This window comes from Babjeviella inositovora (assembly GCF_001661335.1).
Source record: "Babjeviella inositovora NRRL Y-12698 unplaced genomic scaffold BABINscaffold_16, whole genome shotgun sequence".
NCBI classification, from domain to species: Eukaryota; Fungi; Ascomycota; class Pichiomycetes; order Serinales; genus Babjeviella; species Babjeviella inositovora.
In genome coordinates, this window is record NW_017566853.1 from 45,659 (window position 1) to 61,195 (window position 15,537).

A 15,537-nucleotide genomic window follows, 5' to 3' on the forward strand; every position below is an offset into this window, starting at 1 on the left:
GTTGATACTTGGCTGATGCCGTGACAGTGAGTATGTGACCGAAAAGCCAGGACTACACTAAGGAAGCAGCTACGCTGTTATGCTACAGACGTGCGAACGAAATAGTTCGTAGTTACTGACAAGAGAGGGGAAGTGAGAATTTTTCTTATCGCGCCAGCTTACGGCCTAATGGCCCACTGAGTCTTGGCGTTTATGGACAGACAGAAGTCCAAGCAAGCCGCACCCTGATATTTCTGCGTGTGACGTTCGCGAAAGGAGTCTCGTTTCGGGAAGCTCGAGCCCTGCACAGTGATATGCGCCGAATGGAGACAGAGCCGCGAGAACAAGGTTTAATTTACCAGGGATTTGCGGCCGGGAGATGTCTTTTCCTGTATACCAGAGATTTTACTCGGGATTTACCGTTATAGCACTACAAATCTATATATTGTGTTTTGTACCATATCCGTACAGATAGCAGTGATAGTAACTGACTGGAGTGTTGGCATTTCCGGTTGTACCACAATCAATCACCAAGATGCTTGCGCCAAGGCTACGTAGGAGACATTGAACATCAGGTAAGGAATAGTTAATTCATCCAATAATTTGCAAGCGATGAGATATGAGTAAACGAAGTTTGTAATCGCTGCCAAAAACCAAGCTTTACGGCGCTTGTGGAAGGGCAGACACGGAATGAGAAGGAATTGTATAATCATTTGTACTTGGCACTTCATCTCTTCATTATATCCGTCCCAATTGGATTTGTCATTCAACCGTATATATAAATGACCACTCCTTTTACCCTGTTTTACTTCACCCGTATAAAGCAGCCTGGCATGGCTTCGAAGGTCCTTAGACATGACACCCTATGCCCGAATACTCGTCCTAACATCCGGTATGGCAACCCTTTTCGGTCCACCTATACGTGCATGTCAAATGTGTCGCTAAATAACACAAAATCATCTTCCGTGAGGTTATAGTAGTCGACGCTCATTGTGCTGTAGAAGTCGTTAATCATGCCCACCGTGGGCTCCGCAAAAAGCAAATCGTCAAAGGGCAAGAAAAAGTCGTTTGGGTGGGGTATTGGCACGGTCACTGGAGGCGGAATGGCTACCGGAACCGCAGCCGGAACCATTACCGGAGCCATCTTGGTGGACTCCCTTTCAATGTCAGGATTCAACCGTATCAAGTCGAGCAACTGCATGCACTTGTAATGGGCGATGCGGTTCCCGTTGTGCAGCAAATTTGTCAATATGTTAAAAACTTTTCCAAGGCTCTTGAGAAACTCATATTTGGAGATATCCACGGGGTATGCAGAAAAGTCAAACAGCTGGCCCATGATGAACCCCAACCCAATGCTAAACAAGTAATCGTGGTCCATAAACCCGTATGTAGTGATGAGTTTCCCCCGGTAGAGTGACTCGTAAAGCCGCAACGAGATGGAACAAGCTTCGAAGTTCATATGGATGATCTTCCAGACGTTGGGGTTGTCTAACGACCCCTTGGACCCTTTCTGTTTCTGCTCCTGTACCAAGTTGATTAACAAGGGGACGGTAGTGATGAAGATGCAGTGGCAGTAATTGGCATGCAAGGAGTATATAAATCGCCGGTTGCGGTCCAGCTCTGTATGGCTCTCATAGCTCCCCTGGCTAGTGAGACACGCGTCTAGCTTGAGGTTCTGGGGCAAAGCGTCGGCCCAGCGCACCAATTTAGACAAGATATTCAACATGGACAACGTGAAGCGCGGCAGACTGGACACGCCATTTGCCTGTGTGGTGCACTTTCGGCGATAGATCGTCTTGCAAATGTCCTCTGAGATGATTGCTAGCTGGATGTAACAGGGGTGAATCTCAGACTTGTAAAGCTCTTGTTTTTGTGAAGGGGCCTGGTTTACGGAGGGCATTGGGGTGGCGATTTCCTCAGCACTCAAGAGCAACGGCTGTCCCACGCGCAAGCTGATGGTTCGGTTCAACGAATACGCGGCCCAGAACAACCGTCGGTCTTCTTGACTCGTCTCCAGCGGCGCTACGTGCAAGTTCATGTTTATCGTCATCTGTAAGGCCTGGAGACTGAAGTTCGAGGAGGCAATATTTTTGTTGATCACCCGGAGGTATATAGCAGCTAGTGTCAAAGCTTCCACTACCAACACCGACTGAGTCCCGAGCTCGTCTTCCTCTATGATAAACGCCGGGAGAAGCGCAACTGCCTGCTTGAAGTAGGCGAATCCCGGCGGTACTTTGTCGACTAGTGGTGGTTCTAGGCGTACATTGCGTGGTGAAACACAGTAGGCCGGCTCATACAACTCGCCAAGCGCCACGATCATGCAACACTTGGCCATAAAGGCGTCTGGGGCGAAGTAGCGCCACTTCCCCTCAAACTCACAGAACGACGCAACCTGGTTGATCAACGCAAGCGGCTCGAGCGACAAGTAGCCACAGTTGAGAAACTGGAACACGTTGTTTACGTAATCGGAAAAGCGGTGGAACGTGACGGAGGCAAAAAGCTGGGCGAGGCCCGGTGATGGCACCAGCAGAAGCACATCGTTGTAGAGAGACTCGTCGGTGGAGCAGGACCGAACGGGCGAAGGTGGGTCGGACGGCGACTGTGAGAAGATCGCAAAGATGGCAGAATAGACCGCTTCCGAGGTACTCGCTTCCAAGTGAATGTCAAATTTGGTAGAGTCGCGCTTGGCTAGCCCACGGGTATCATCACATTTAGCGTCCTGTTTTGTGTCCGGCGCCCTCACGCCATCCTTTATCTCTGTGGGGTTCGCCTGTGAGGGCATTTGCGTGCCGTTCTCTCCTTTCTGCTTCTTCCCCACCTTTTCCTCGAGCTCCGTGATCCGCCGCTTCAAGCTCGTAATAAACGACTCCAGCACTGTCACTTTGCGGATATCTTCCACCTGGAAAATACACTCGCTGGCGTTCTGGATACAGTTGCGGCACGGGTTGGTTCCCGAGCACTTTGTCCGCCGCTTCCGGCACCGCGTGCAGCTGGGTTGTTAGTAGTCACTAGAGGGTGCTTGGGAGGAGTTACATACGCAGTGGGGACCCTCCGGTGGGAAGATTCCAGGGGAGATGACTTTTTTGACGATGTGGAGGCCGGTGAGGTCATGAGAACAGACGCAGCGTTGGTTGTTTCGACGGCTTAGTTAAGATATCGTCTGCCGGAGGTATGGTTAGGCGGGGTGTGAGTCAGCCTTATAGAGATTCCAAGACTTGGTGCTACGAGGTTCTTACACTTATCCATCAAGGCACTCAAAATGGCATGTGAGGCCGCCCATGTACCTCCGGTACAAGGTTGTAAAAGCCTGGCCTAAAATCTTATCCAGACGACCGGCACGCATGCAGCCCCAGGTCAGCACTAACTATCAGATCCGATACTCCGAAGAATAAGCCATAAACCAAAGCCTGGGGGTCCCTTCAGGTGAGGTGAATATTCTCAAAGGTCTCCCCTATCACAACGTGAGTATTCATGGTGTCTACTGTTTTGTGGTGCGTCTTATACTCATGGTTTGTAGTGTTTCGGATATTTACGAACAGACTCTACATGAGATCTACACTGGGTCATTTCTCAAATATGCAGACCTTTGTCCTATGGAAAACTAAATCTGGATATTATAATTGTTAATACATGTCTGGCGGTGGAGAGGCTCCGTATCGAACACATGTCGGGATAGCTTCGATCAGAGTAGCGGTTCTTGTAATAGTGATCTGTCATTGTTGTATCTAGTAGGATACTCCAGTAAAATCGGTCAAGAATCATCACTAAAACTGACCCGTGTGTTTGAATCTTGAGTTTTTTTAGTAACTGTACATACACTTTGGCAGTTATTGACTTCCATAAGTCATTCCGGATTAAGAGTAGAGTGACCGTTAACACATTTACGGATACGCATTTTATATGTGTGACGTTGGGTAAATTTTTCACTACATCCGGGTAACACCCAGTGAAGCCGCCATACATCTGTTAGGGCTGCACGTAAGCTTATCTCTGTAAGCACGTGCGCGCACCAATAGTCCAGTACCCAGCACCCCAGTTACCTATTGTACCCTGTTCCTGTCTACATGCTGAATTTTATCCGACGGAGATCTAGGAACATATCCCATGCTGGCATCTAGCACGGCGTTGTTAGGTCCTCGGGGCACTAATCTAAAATATGTGCCATGGCAGTCTTAATATAGCCATCTACACTGTCTGGAGCTTCCCGGCTTTATACTCCTCAGGTTGGTCCAGACACTCTAACTATGGCTATCCCTGTACCTTCCACAGTATGGCGTACGACCTGATCGAAAGACTTCGAATGGCATTTTAATTGGCGACTCCAGCTCCTTACGTCATACGTATGCGCGTAGCACGCTAAATTCGCAAGCATACATTTCCTATTCGGGCAACTGCTGCTGATTGCTTCGCTGCCGTGACGCGTGCGATAGCTTTTTCGGTGCAGCCTCCCACCCCCCCTCCGCGCAAGATTGCGGCCACAAGGTGCTTGGGTGCCGGCTTTCTCGAACAGCGCCCATAGTAAACCCAAAAGGATTGGGACTGTGTGCAGGCCATGCATGGAGGGAGAAAGAACGAGCAACCAACACGTCGCCCCTTCCATTTTCCAGCCGGCTGGTAGCTCCCACGCTATTTAGCCACCGATTTTTCTTCTTCTCTTGCCATTGCTCCTCTCTCTTCCCATCATCAATTACACAATGCACAGAACCTACTCCTTAAGATCGGCGAGAGCCCCTACCGCTGCCCAGTTGCAGTCTCCGCCACCACCAACCTCCTCCACCAGGTCAGGTGCCAACAAGTTCTTCGGTAAGGGCTCCATCACCGGGTCCATCCGCAGAAACGTCGCTGCCAACTCGGGCCCAGAGTTGTCCCGTAAGTTGGCCGCATTGATCAAGCTTGAGAAGAACGTCATGAGAGCCATTGAAATTGGCTACTCCGAGCGTCGTGAGGTTGCCAAGCAGTTGTCCCTCTGGGGTGAAGACAACGATGACGATGTGTCCGACATCACTGACAAGTTGGGGGTTTTGATCTACGAGATCTCCGAGTTGGAATCCCAGTTCATTGACCGCTACGACCAGTACCGTATCACCATCAAGTCCATCAGAGACATTGAGGCCTCTGTCCAGCCTTCCCGTGACAGAAAGTACAAGATTACCGACAAGATTGCCTATTTGAAGTACAAGGACCCTCAGTCCCCAAAGATCTCTGTCTTGGAACAGGAGTTAGTTAGAGCCGAGGCCGAGTCCCTTGTGGCCGAGGCCCAGTTGTCCAACATCACCAGGGAGAAGTTGAAGATTGCCTTCAACTACCAGTTTGACTCCATGAGAGAACACTCTGAAAAGATTGCCTTGATCGCCGGGTACGGTAAGGCGTTGTTGGAATTGTTGTCCACCGACCCAATCACCCCAGGTGAGACCAGACCAGCCTATGATGGTTACGAGGCCTCCAAGCAGATTATCATTGACGCCGAAAACGCCTTGGCCTCCTGGACCTTTGACTCTGCGCAGGTTAAGCCATCTTTGAGCTTAGTGGCCAACGACAAGTACGATGAGGACGACTTGGTGCACGAAACCGAGCAGTTGGGTGTCACCGAGCAGGAGTGGGCCGAGGAAGAGCACTACGAAGACGAGTCCAAGCAGCAGGTTTCTGCCTAAATGGTTTCTTTCTGTGGCCTGATACTGTGTGTTGGCTGAAGAAAAGTTCTGTTTCTGTTTTGTCGCGTTTGACATTTATTGTGTTTTATAATACGATTGTGTGTATTAGTTTTTGTTTCCGAACTTTGCCTTTCCGTTATAATCTAATTTTAGTACGAACCAAGTGTAGTGGCCTAGCCTAAGTTTATTTAACCGAAGCATTCAGGCTAACCGGTCATGACAGTGTAAAGGTTGAGGCGATAGATGTAATAGTGGGTAGTCACGATGAATGATCTGTATCAACATAGTTTTTGATGCTGGTCTTGAGCGATTGAAAAAGCGGGAACACTCCAAAAAATGGTTTGAAATGCCCATTTTCTATCCAAGCCCATGATACAGAGCTTCCCGGTCAGCCCATACGAACATACAGTATAAATCTTGAAATAAAATATATTGTGTTTTACCTCATCCTTATGCTTCTAACGTTACAATTCTTTCCCATCACGAAATTATAGGGTGTGGCAATGAGCTCTGGTGGCGAACGAATAGATGCTAGCACGGGTGATATGGTCGGTATAGGCTACCCTTATTAGCATTTTCCTCTCTGGCATCTTACTGTTGGGGTTAAAAAATATATATATCTAGAACCTCAAACCCTATCACGGTAGGCGCTTCTATAATTGGAAATAAGTTTCCTTACCGTTCGAGATACGCTGAGGGCTGTTTTTTTGGCCCACCTAGTGCTGGCACGCTTACATCAAATGTTTCAGTCCTCCTACCGTAGTGCGATTACTAAGACTCAATCTCATTAGATTCATGACCAATCACACATCTAAAGAACTGAAATTTGGTATACTCGACTTGGGTTATATCCCTAGCTAGGTGAAGTGCGATTTGCGCCTACCTGATCAGCCTCCCCTACTCATAGTTTCTGTTTGTACATCACCATATATCCACCTCTAAGACGCATACTCAGTAATCCTGGTCCTAGAGGCCCAGACCAGAAAATATAGATTTATATGCCGTTTCGAGATTTCGCTGCAAAGACCCTTGACGTCTATTTTTGTTTTTATCAAAAGTCAACCCGCGATTTCATTACCTACGTCACCCAAGCAGTGCAGCCCTCACAATAGACTTCGCCACGGCACGACCCCATTCTCTAAAGACTTGGCCTAACGGCTGACGCGAGATCAAAACAAAGAGTGGCACCGGAAATACCGCAATTTTATCAAACCCCCCAAACTATATCCATCAATATTGTTATCCATGACTACTTCCCCTTTTTCACTAGGTGACGACCTGGAGCTCTTAGTGTCGCTTAACCGCCATGAGCCGTTCGCGTTCAAGATCCGATCCCCGGAGTTTGAGGCGCGGATGCAGAGTGTCGCTGAAGATGTCACGCTCAATAGCACGGAATCCGGTGGACGCCTAGAGTGCGATGCCGCTGAAGTGGAGGATCGCATAGACAGAATATTTGCCGAATATACCCAATTCGTAGAGGAAGGCAACGTGATCACGGCGGAGGATGTTGCCACGGGAAAGGCAGTTGCTGTATGGAAGGCCATCGTTTTCATGGTGCTAAAACAAAAGGAGGGCATTGAAGCGAGTGATTTAAAGGAGGTTAATGGGCCCAAAGTGTCGCTGAAAGCCAATACTCAGTCAAGGCCTCGAAGCTCTCTTCCTAGCCAGGCTGCTCTAACAACAAGTTTTCTTGCTGTTGAGTCGGATTCTGAGCGCTCTGCGTATGAGAGTGGCGCCCAGCCGTACACAAATGACATATTGGGCTCGAGTGATGACGAGCCTCGCCAGATCCCGTCGCACGGCCCAGACCAGACAGACTTTGCTCCGATACCCTGGGACACCAACGAACCGCTTCCAAAAAAGTACAAGACGCCAAATGGGAAAAAACTGAAAAAGGAGAAAAGGGAGAAAAGGGAGAAAAAGGAGAAAAATGACAAAAAGGAAGAAAAGAAAAAGAATAAAGGAAAGAAAGGGAAGTCAAGACTTGTTTTAGACAAGAAGGCGGTCAAAAAAATCATCAAAAAGCAGAGCCGACTGAAGAAAATCAACAAGAAGTTGTGGAAGTTGTTTGAACTGTTGGTAGGCAATGCCCAGGCGCAGTTACGACTCGAAAGAAAGCATAGCCATGAACTCTCGAACCTGTTTGAGAAAGTGGTTGAGCAAAACAAATTATTGACCGGCTGGTTGTCTCAGGTTCAGGCTGAGGCCGAGACTTTACTATTGGAGCGTGTTGCATAAGCTAAGCTTATATTAATTGGCTTATTATATCCAACAGGTGACTTAGATCATGGTATGGGTCTGATTTTTTCGTGTGGGGGCTATCCAACGGTAAACTCACCCAGTTACATCTAGGATTAGATATGCGTATCAAGAGGCAGGAGAAGGTTTATTTTTAACGAAGTGATGCAGAGGGAAAGGACTCCGACGGTATGTCAACGTAGTTAACGGTTTGATATCTGCAACGGGCAAAATCTTCAGTATCTTAAGCCCGTTGATTTCCTTATTTTAGTTGTACAGGTCTAAGGGGATGAATCTTTTCGTGACGCACAGCATGGTATTGTATAGGTTTGCCCTCACCCTTATCAAAGACTGCATGACACTCCGAGTGCTGAACACCTAGTTTATCCAGCCAGAGTATCCAGACACTACCACCGTTACTTATCATAGCAAAAAGCTGTAACCGTTCATGTTGGTATTTAAATAGCGTATTTGTTATGGCAAAAGGCTATTGTTAGACCCGGTGTGATTCTCTAACCGATGTAAGAACCAAGTTTTCTCTGACCTAAACAGTGATTCGTTGTACTGCTCGTATGTCCAACCTTGCATACACCAACAGAATTGGTGTGTTTCGTAAACGGTTGGAATTATATAAATCATTATTTGTCTGCTTCCCGTAAATATATCCTATCAGAGCAGAGATGAATTCTCGTATATAACACACCGTCATCGTTCGGCAATATCACTTCAGCATTGATTAACCTCCTTACCCAATGATCATGCCTCCAAAACAATTTAATCTCTACGTCCCCAGGCGGTTGATGAAGTGCGGAAACGCAATCAAGTTCACCCAGGAACTGGCTAAACTGCTGGCCGTAAGATCTGCTGTCCGGGCTGCTAAAAGAATGCCCGCGGTCTCTGTAAGTAGCGAAGAAGCTACTAATCAGATCTCCGGTGCGGATTTACACCCTAATCACCTTGGGGCTATGTCAACGGTACCTTATATCAACGAATCAGACTTTGCCACAGATGAAGAAAAGTACCCCGCTTCGTTGTGCTCGTCGACCGCCGCGCTCCTTTCACAGGAAGCGGTCCTGTTTGAATGGTCCAACGACACTTTGGCGGAGCCATTCAAGGGTGATAAGGTTATCCAGTTTCACAAAGCAGCGGATATGGTTGATTACTACTATCTTCTTGATTTGGAAGACTGCTCGGTCTCTCTGGGGAAGTTCGAGCATGCAGATAAACAGATCCGTTAGCAAGAACCTGCGTGAGCATTACGGGAACAGAATTCATAAAGCATAATGCAATCACTTTAAAGATTATGTAATGAGACATATATATCATTGTAGAAATGCGGGATTACTGTAAGGTACAAGACGTTTATAATAGTTTGTTAGTTTAAATTAGGTCTATACACACAGTGATCATTGTGGTTGTATCTTTGGAATATTATATAAAATTCCTGCGGTCAGAATGACTCCATTTCTGACAAAACAAGGAACCGGTATTCACTGCCAGCCCATCTTTTGGTCAATACAAGTATCAGCGGGCTCTTTACCCCTTGTGGCAAGCTTTCGTTCGTTTGAGCTCACAGAGCTTACCAGTCGAAACATAGAGCGGATGGCGGGAGTCCTAATTATCAGTACAAGCCCTAGGCATATAGTGGCAGCTTTATTACCTACTATCTGGAGGGAAAAAAAAGCGAACAAATATTTGGATTTGGAAAATGCAATAAACAGAAATAAAAAGCGGGGCTCAAATGGTATGGAAAATGGTTGCATGGAGAAAGGAAGGAAAATAAACAGGGTGGGTAGTGACGGAGATCAGGGAGCGAAAGGAAATAGGTCGATGAAGAAGTCAAAGAGAGGGCAATGAATTAAATTCATGGAACCAAGTCAAGAAAACAAATGTCATGGAATCGAACTCATTAAATCGATAAACAGACCCCCAGAATATGAACAAACCCCAAAGCCTCATTGTCCGGAACTCAAGGCCTCACTGACAAGAACTCATGAAAAACAGGTGTGAGACCCCCTTGACCGAACGCACAAAGCGCGACTGATGGAAGAGCTCATGAAGACAGTACCCAACGTCAGTTTAGTGTACAGACGGACAAATCGTGATTACGCGTTCAACTGCGTGACATAGGCCTCCAACTTCTTCCATGACTGAATCTTCTCCTGTTCGTGGGCCTTGTTGGCCTCGAGGGAGTGCTGATAGGTGGCTAAGCAGTCGTCGTAGACAGCGGGGTTAGTGTCCATGAAGATCTTTAAGGCCTGATAGGCGAGCGAGTGAATGGTCCGGTTCCAACCGCTACCGGCAGACTCCATGAAGTACTCGTCCTGATAGTTATCAAAGAGCTGTTGCTGCTCCAACGCCCCGAGTGAGGCGTCGCGGTCAAGAGGCTCGCCCGGGACCGTGAGCTTATACAAGGACGGGAACAAGATTGGAAGGAGCTCGCGGGTATTCTCCGTGACAAGACTGAGAAAGTACTCGTTGTTCCAGTAGCACAAGACCTTCTCGCTGACCTGGAAATGCGGCGACCGCATGCAGCGCGCCAATTGCACGAACAAAGGCTCTTCAACGCGAACAAACTCGGACGGCTCCATGACCTCGAAGATGTCCTCCAACTCGTTGAGGAACATGACCTCCTTGGTGGAGTTTATCTTCGGCCAGTAACGAAGAAGGCCCATTATGACCTCCTCCGTCAACTGCGGGTCCTTCTCGAGAAACTGCACGATGCAGTACGCCAACTGCGGATGGTAGAGCGACAACGCCTTGACCTTGTGCATCGGGATGAGCACTCGGATAAGGAAGATCTTGTGCTCCTCCTTGAGCGGGAGCGCAAAGCCGTTAATAATCAGGCCTAAAATCTCCAACAACTCCGAGATCCCATTAAAGCGGTCGGTCTCGTAGACGAACTGAAGAAACACGTTGTTGATGGACTTACGGATAAACGACCGAAGCAGGAGGAACTTGCCATACACGCGGTGTAACGTCGTCTTGAGACACTCGCGCTCGCGCGGGTCCTCGCTGTCAAACAACTCCAAGAGGCGAAGGATGAAGTCGTGGTCGATGTACTTTTTCGCCACCGTGTGATTAAAGTCTGGCGACTCAAAAAACTTGAGAAACAATTCGTACACCAACTGCATGTGTGGCCACGCGAGCTCGTACACCGGTTCATCCTCGTCTGGGTCGTAGATGTCGCCAACTGGGTTCACCGGTGGCGGAATTGGCCGGAACAAATTCGTCTTGAACATTGCCACCACTGCCGCGTAGATCTCCTCGGGGTACGTGAACCGGTTTGTCGCGATAAACTCAAACAACTCCTGCAACGTGTTCTTCTTCAACTCCTTTCCCGCCGCGTCGTAGCTCATGTCGCTAAAGTCGAACATGATGCTGCACTGCTCGAGCTTCTGGAGGAAGAGCGCCACCTTGTCTTCTGGCGACACTTCTTCAAAGGCCGGAAGCCGCTCAAACTCACGCCCACTCGGCTCGAAGCGGAGCGACAGATGGCGCTTCGGCGGCGACTTGAGAAGGTCGATCTCCTTGGTCGGTGTTGGGAGCCGGTCGTTGAACAGGTGCGACGCCTTGTAATCGCCGTCGGTCGGTGTCCGTGGCGGTATCGGTGTCGTGGCAAGCGCTGCCGGCTTGATTGCCGACGGATTGAACACCACCGGCTGGGTACTGGGCGCGAGCGTGAGCGGTTTGGTGAGTTCGTCTGGCATGACTTCCGAATTGTTGTCCGGAGGCGTAATGTTCACCTGTGGCGTCGCCAGCGCCGGCTTCTTGGCCGGCAGGCCTGTGAAGAGGTTCAACACCGCGGCGGTTTTGGAGTCGGTGCTTTTGGCAGAAGGTGATCCTTGAGGCTGCTTGCCTACGGAGATGGGGCTAGGCGAGGGCGAAGGTGAGGGAGATTTCTTCGCGGGTTTTTCCTCCTTCTTTTTGGTCGTCGTGGATTTGCTTCTGGAGAGCTAATCTTGTTAGTACTGAATGAGAGTAGCCGGTAGGGCGGTACAAGTAAGACAGGCGGTAGACGTTGGGATAGCGGTGTATTGCTAGGCAGTAGCCTTTAGGGTACCTGCTATTTGCAAGGGCTACGCGATTGGAGCCTTGCTATGGTCTGGGTCTTTGATGTTCACATTTTGACGCTTGTTTTTGTTGGAGCTCGCTGATGCGCGCAATCTGCTTCGCAAGCTGTAACTTGCCATTTGCGCTCTGTGCTATCCGATTGCCACCACATGTCCCGGCCGATACATACTCTCTGTTTAAATCCCTTCATCATCTTGTCAGATGCTTATGGTCGGATATAGATACAGCGTGCTGTGTGCGCTGATGAATGTGTAGCGCTTGGTGCCTCGTGTTGATTTCTAGCGCTCGATACGGCCGTCGAGGCTATTTTGGGACATGTACGTCTGGGGCAGGCACGCCACACATCCTCTACGCTCCTCTACAAATATCTATTCGGAGATTGTATATTTATTGCCACCGTGCAAGGGAACTTTTAGCCAACTCCAAATATTAACGAACTTCATTGTAATGGATGGGGGAGGGACACTTGCCTTTATCTGGGACCGTGAATAACCGGGGGAGTTACAGGGCTCGTGACCGACAAGGGGTGGGGAAGCGAAAGATTACATTCACCTAAATAGTAGAGCTAGGATCATAACAGTGGCAGATAACAGATGGCAGACAGTAGAAGCCTAGTGATTTAGCTTTGTAAAAGACTGGTTAAAATATAGAGAGTCAACCACGTGTCAGGTCGGAGCTGTTTGGCTGTCAGAGGATGAATCTCGTGAGAGTTTAATAGCCAAGTGAAATTTGACGCATTATTAGTGTTTGTTTAGTTGCATTTACGTGAAATGTAACTCCGTGGCAAACGTTGAGGGACTCTGAAAGAGCATCATATCGGTCAATCTGACTCAATCGCCATGGCTTTGAGATAATTGATTGGTGATTGGTAAATTTCCTGCGGTGAACTTTTAGCAATCTTTGGAGACATGACTATCTGCGTTTACGTGCATCGACGCGCATGGGTGACGATCCGCTTTAGTTAGGCATGACTGGCATAGTCCTGGATGAAAAGGCTCAAGTAGTTCCGTCAAAAAAAAACCCCCAGCCGTCATTCCTACTCCTAGATGATGTCTTGTAGTTTGTTTATAAGTTAATTAATCGGTTCAAAAGAGACTGATGGTGGCGTGTGCATTAAGAAACAGTGTAGCCGCAATATATATAGCTAGCGCACGAGCTGTCCAGGTTGGCGCATCGGGGCTTTAAAGAGCTTCGAACGATACACCCCGAGTACCCAGGAGCGCAGGTTTATTCTAGAAGATGAGTGTGGGCTTGTAAGGAACAGAGTAGACTGAATTGTCGATGAACTACTGTCGCGTGTAAGAGGTTTATTTGGGGGAATCCACAGCACATAACCACATCGGTGCTATTACTGAGGGACTAACCTGTACGACATTGTCTCCACATACAACTTTCGTTCGTCTATTCAAGTAGCGTGTAGCCATGGCATTATCAAGCTACCCCTTTAGTGCACACAGGTGTCTAGATATTGAGGACCCTCCGAGCTGTCCCAGAGTTTTCTAATGTTTATCACTTGCATGCATTCCATAACCATTATTGTACACTAAACACTCCCGGCCTTATATTCTCTTAAAATGACCGGCACGGAGGACGGCGGCAAGGACCCCATCTCGGTGATCACCTTCTTGATGTACTCCGGTGGGGTCAAGTCGTACAAGACATTCAAGAGATATAAGTTATCGCGCTTCTCGTATGCGGACAAGGACTCGACGTCCTCGCTGGCTTCGGGAATCGGAGTCTTCTGTTGCTGTTTCTTAGAGACCGGGGCTGGAGTCTGGGCCACCGCCTTCTTCTGCTGGAGGAACTGCTCCAACGCGAAGCCGGTCTTGACAGGAGCATTCTTGCTAATCTTTACCAAGTCCTTCCAGTCAGCGGACTCATTGTTGGTGACGGAATCCAACTGGATCTTCTCCGAGAACTTTAACGACTCGGCACACACCAACACCGGCACATTGCGCTTGTTCGCACACATAGCGATAAGCGCGGTCCCCACGCGCGAGTATAAGCGCCCGTTGGACAACATGGCGTGCGCGCCCAAGAAGACGGTGTGCACCTTGTCCATGATGGTGGATATGGCGTTGATCAACACGTAGTGCACATTGATATTAGCCGTCGTGTTACTAGCAATCAACTCGCGGACCAACTTCTTCCCCTCAAACAACGGCCTAGAGTCCACCACAATAAGCGTGAACTTCTTGCCCTCCACGTTAGCGCAGTGCTCAAACAACTTGCACAACACATCCGAGAAGCCGTAAGTCAAAACCACAGACTCGTTAGAGATGTGTAATGAGGCATTATCGATGATTACTTGCTGCGTGATCACAATCTTCTCGTTGATGAACTCGTCGATCTGCTCACAGATCAACTTCTTGGCATCTACGTCGCTCATGCTGATGGAGATCACCGAGATCTGCTGTTTCAACCATCGGATCGCGTTCCCCATCGTCACCGACAACGGTCTGGAGTTCTTAAGGTAGTCGATCTGGTGCGAGAGATACGACGTCAAGTGGCGCTGCAACGTGGTGTTCTCTGGCGTCGTATAGTCGTGGATCAACACCTTGAACGCGTCCAACATCGCGAGCACGCGCGCGGTCGAGCCCACTACTCTGTAGTTCTGAAACTTCAAGAAGAGAGACAAGATCTCTGGGTGCACGATATTGGCAATTTCCGGGTTGAACTTCAAGGCTTTGGATTCCTTGCGGTCCAAGTGACTGAACAACGGCGGAATCTTTTTCGTAGAACCCGCGGGCTTGATCTGTGCCTGCGTGATTTGTTTCTTGACGGCAGTTTGGGTCTTGGCTTGTTGCTTCTCCTTAGAGGCAGCAGCAGCCGGGTTAATCGGTGCGATCCCGATGGACTCCTTTGTGGCAGCTCTCTTTGCCGCCTTCTCCTGCTTCTTGAGGTCCTTCAACTGCTTCCCGGTGAGCTCCCCAACCGGAGCCTCTGGTGCTGTAGCTTCACTCTTTGGCCCAGTCTTTGGCACCGTCTTTGGCACCGCCTTTGTTTCTTGTGGTTCGCTCATATGGGTGTTAAACAGGAATGTAATGAACTCATTCCAATGAGTAGCGTTAAAAAAAATATCCCGTGTAGCTGAAAAATTTGTGTGCGGGACACGCCCCCTGTTGATGCGCAATGAGTATTAGGAAACCTGGTGTGGTTGAGGCTGAAGACTGGCCTAAAAGGATTAAAGTATCGTTGATCTGACAGAGTTCTATCACAAAACGTATAAGAACAATAGGTCTTTAATAGAGCCACAGGGAAGTAACAGGTATTGTACGTGTGTCTCAACCAACTGACATATTCACTGTACTCTAAGAAATTCAGTGCAGGGCAGGATATGGAACGAAACTAATAAGGGCATAATTATTAGATCCAAGGGTTATTTGTTTGTTTAATGGTCGATTAAGAAACGGTGGGAATCGCCTAAACGTGGTATTTCTGGTATGCCTCAACCACCGAGACTGTAATTGTGCAAGGATGGCACTTTTGTACAATCGTCATGACAAATAAGCCCATTCTTCCCAAATCTGCGATTCTAAACTCATCTGCCTTCATGACTATAAGTGGGCTCAATGCATTCCCTGATAAAACCCAT

General features: G+C 48.5%; 7 protein-coding genes across 7 annotated transcripts; 4 read left to right on the forward strand and 3 right to left on the reverse strand.

Moving 5' to 3' along the window:
• Positions 1 to 895: 895 nt before the first annotated feature.
• BABINDRAFT_10202 (uncharacterized protein) lies at positions 896 to 3,090 on the reverse strand (the record flags this gene model as incomplete). Its single annotated transcript, XM_019126703.1, has 2 exons — positions 896 to 2,969; positions 3,017 to 3,090. The coding sequence occupies 2 exons, from the start codon at positions 3,088 to 3,090 to the stop codon at positions 896 to 898; spliced, it is 2,148 nt and encodes a 715-aa protein (XP_018982624.1).
• A 1,568-nt stretch (positions 3,091 to 4,658) lies between these two features.
• LSP1 (lipid-binding protein) lies at positions 4,659 to 5,698 on the forward strand. Its single transcript, XM_019129984.1, has one exon. The coding sequence runs from the start codon at positions 4,674 to 4,676 to the stop codon at positions 5,628 to 5,630; it is 957 nt and encodes a 318-aa protein (XP_018982625.1). The 5' UTR covers positions 4,659 to 4,673; the 3' UTR covers positions 5,631 to 5,698.
• Positions 5,699 to 6,695: 997 nt separating this feature from the next.
• BABINDRAFT_99980 (uncharacterized protein) lies at positions 6,696 to 7,999 on the forward strand. The gene has a single exon (XM_019133056.1). It carries the CDS (start codon positions 6,876 to 6,878, stop codon positions 7,866 to 7,868), a length of 993 nt encoding a protein of 330 aa, XP_018982626.1. The 5' UTR covers positions 6,696 to 6,875; the 3' UTR covers positions 7,869 to 7,999.
• Positions 8,000 to 8,653: 654 nt separating this feature from the next.
• On the forward strand, positions 8,654 to 9,132 carry BABINDRAFT_163569 (uncharacterized protein). The gene has a single exon (XM_019129985.1). It carries the CDS (start codon positions 8,753 to 8,755, stop codon positions 9,104 to 9,106), a length of 354 nt encoding a protein of 117 aa, XP_018982627.1. The 5' UTR covers positions 8,654 to 8,752; the 3' UTR covers positions 9,107 to 9,132.
• Positions 9,133 to 9,238: 106 nt separating this feature from the next.
• On the forward strand, positions 9,239 to 9,849 carry BABINDRAFT_99998 (uncharacterized protein). Its single transcript, XM_019133057.1, has one exon. It carries the CDS (start codon positions 9,324 to 9,326, stop codon positions 9,723 to 9,725), a length of 402 nt encoding a protein of 133 aa, XP_018982628.1. The 5' UTR covers positions 9,239 to 9,323; the 3' UTR covers positions 9,726 to 9,849.
• Positions 9,850 to 9,973: 124 nt separating this feature from the next.
• On the reverse strand, positions 9,974 to 11,578 carry RTS1 (protein phosphatase 2A regulatory subunit; the record flags this gene model as incomplete). Its single annotated transcript, XM_019132042.1, has 1 exon — positions 9,974 to 11,578. One exon carries the CDS (start codon positions 11,576 to 11,578, stop codon positions 9,974 to 9,976), a length of 1,605 nt encoding a protein of 534 aa, XP_018982629.1.
• Positions 11,579 to 13,018: 1,440 nt separating this feature from the next.
• Positions 13,019 to 15,052, reverse strand: GCD2 (translation initiation factor eIF2B subunit delta). Its single transcript, XM_019129986.1, has one exon. It carries the CDS (start codon positions 14,962 to 14,964, stop codon positions 13,486 to 13,488), a length of 1,479 nt encoding a protein of 492 aa, XP_018982630.1. The 5' UTR covers positions 14,965 to 15,052; the 3' UTR covers positions 13,019 to 13,485.
• Positions 15,053 to 15,537: the final 485 nt, after the last annotated feature.

Excerpts from the sequence above, each read along its gene's own strand:
- LSP1 (XM_019129984.1), top strand. The coding sequence starts at position 4,674 with ATGCACAGAACCTACTCCTTAAGATCGGCGAGAGCCCCTACCGCTGCC.
- BABINDRAFT_99980 (XM_019133056.1), top strand. The coding sequence starts at position 6,876 with ATGACTACTTCCCCTTTTTCACTAGGTGACGACCTGGAGCTCTTAGTG.
- BABINDRAFT_163569 (XM_019129985.1), top strand. The coding sequence starts at position 8,753 with ATGCCCGCGGTCTCTGTAAGTAGCGAAGAAGCTACTAATCAGATCTCC.
- BABINDRAFT_99998 (XM_019133057.1), top strand. The coding sequence starts at position 9,324 with ATGACTCCATTTCTGACAAAACAAGGAACCGGTATTCACTGCCAGCCC.
- GCD2 (XM_019129986.1), bottom strand. The coding sequence starts at position 14,964 with ATGAGCGAACCACAAGAAACAAAGGCGGTGCCAAAGACGGTGCCAAAG.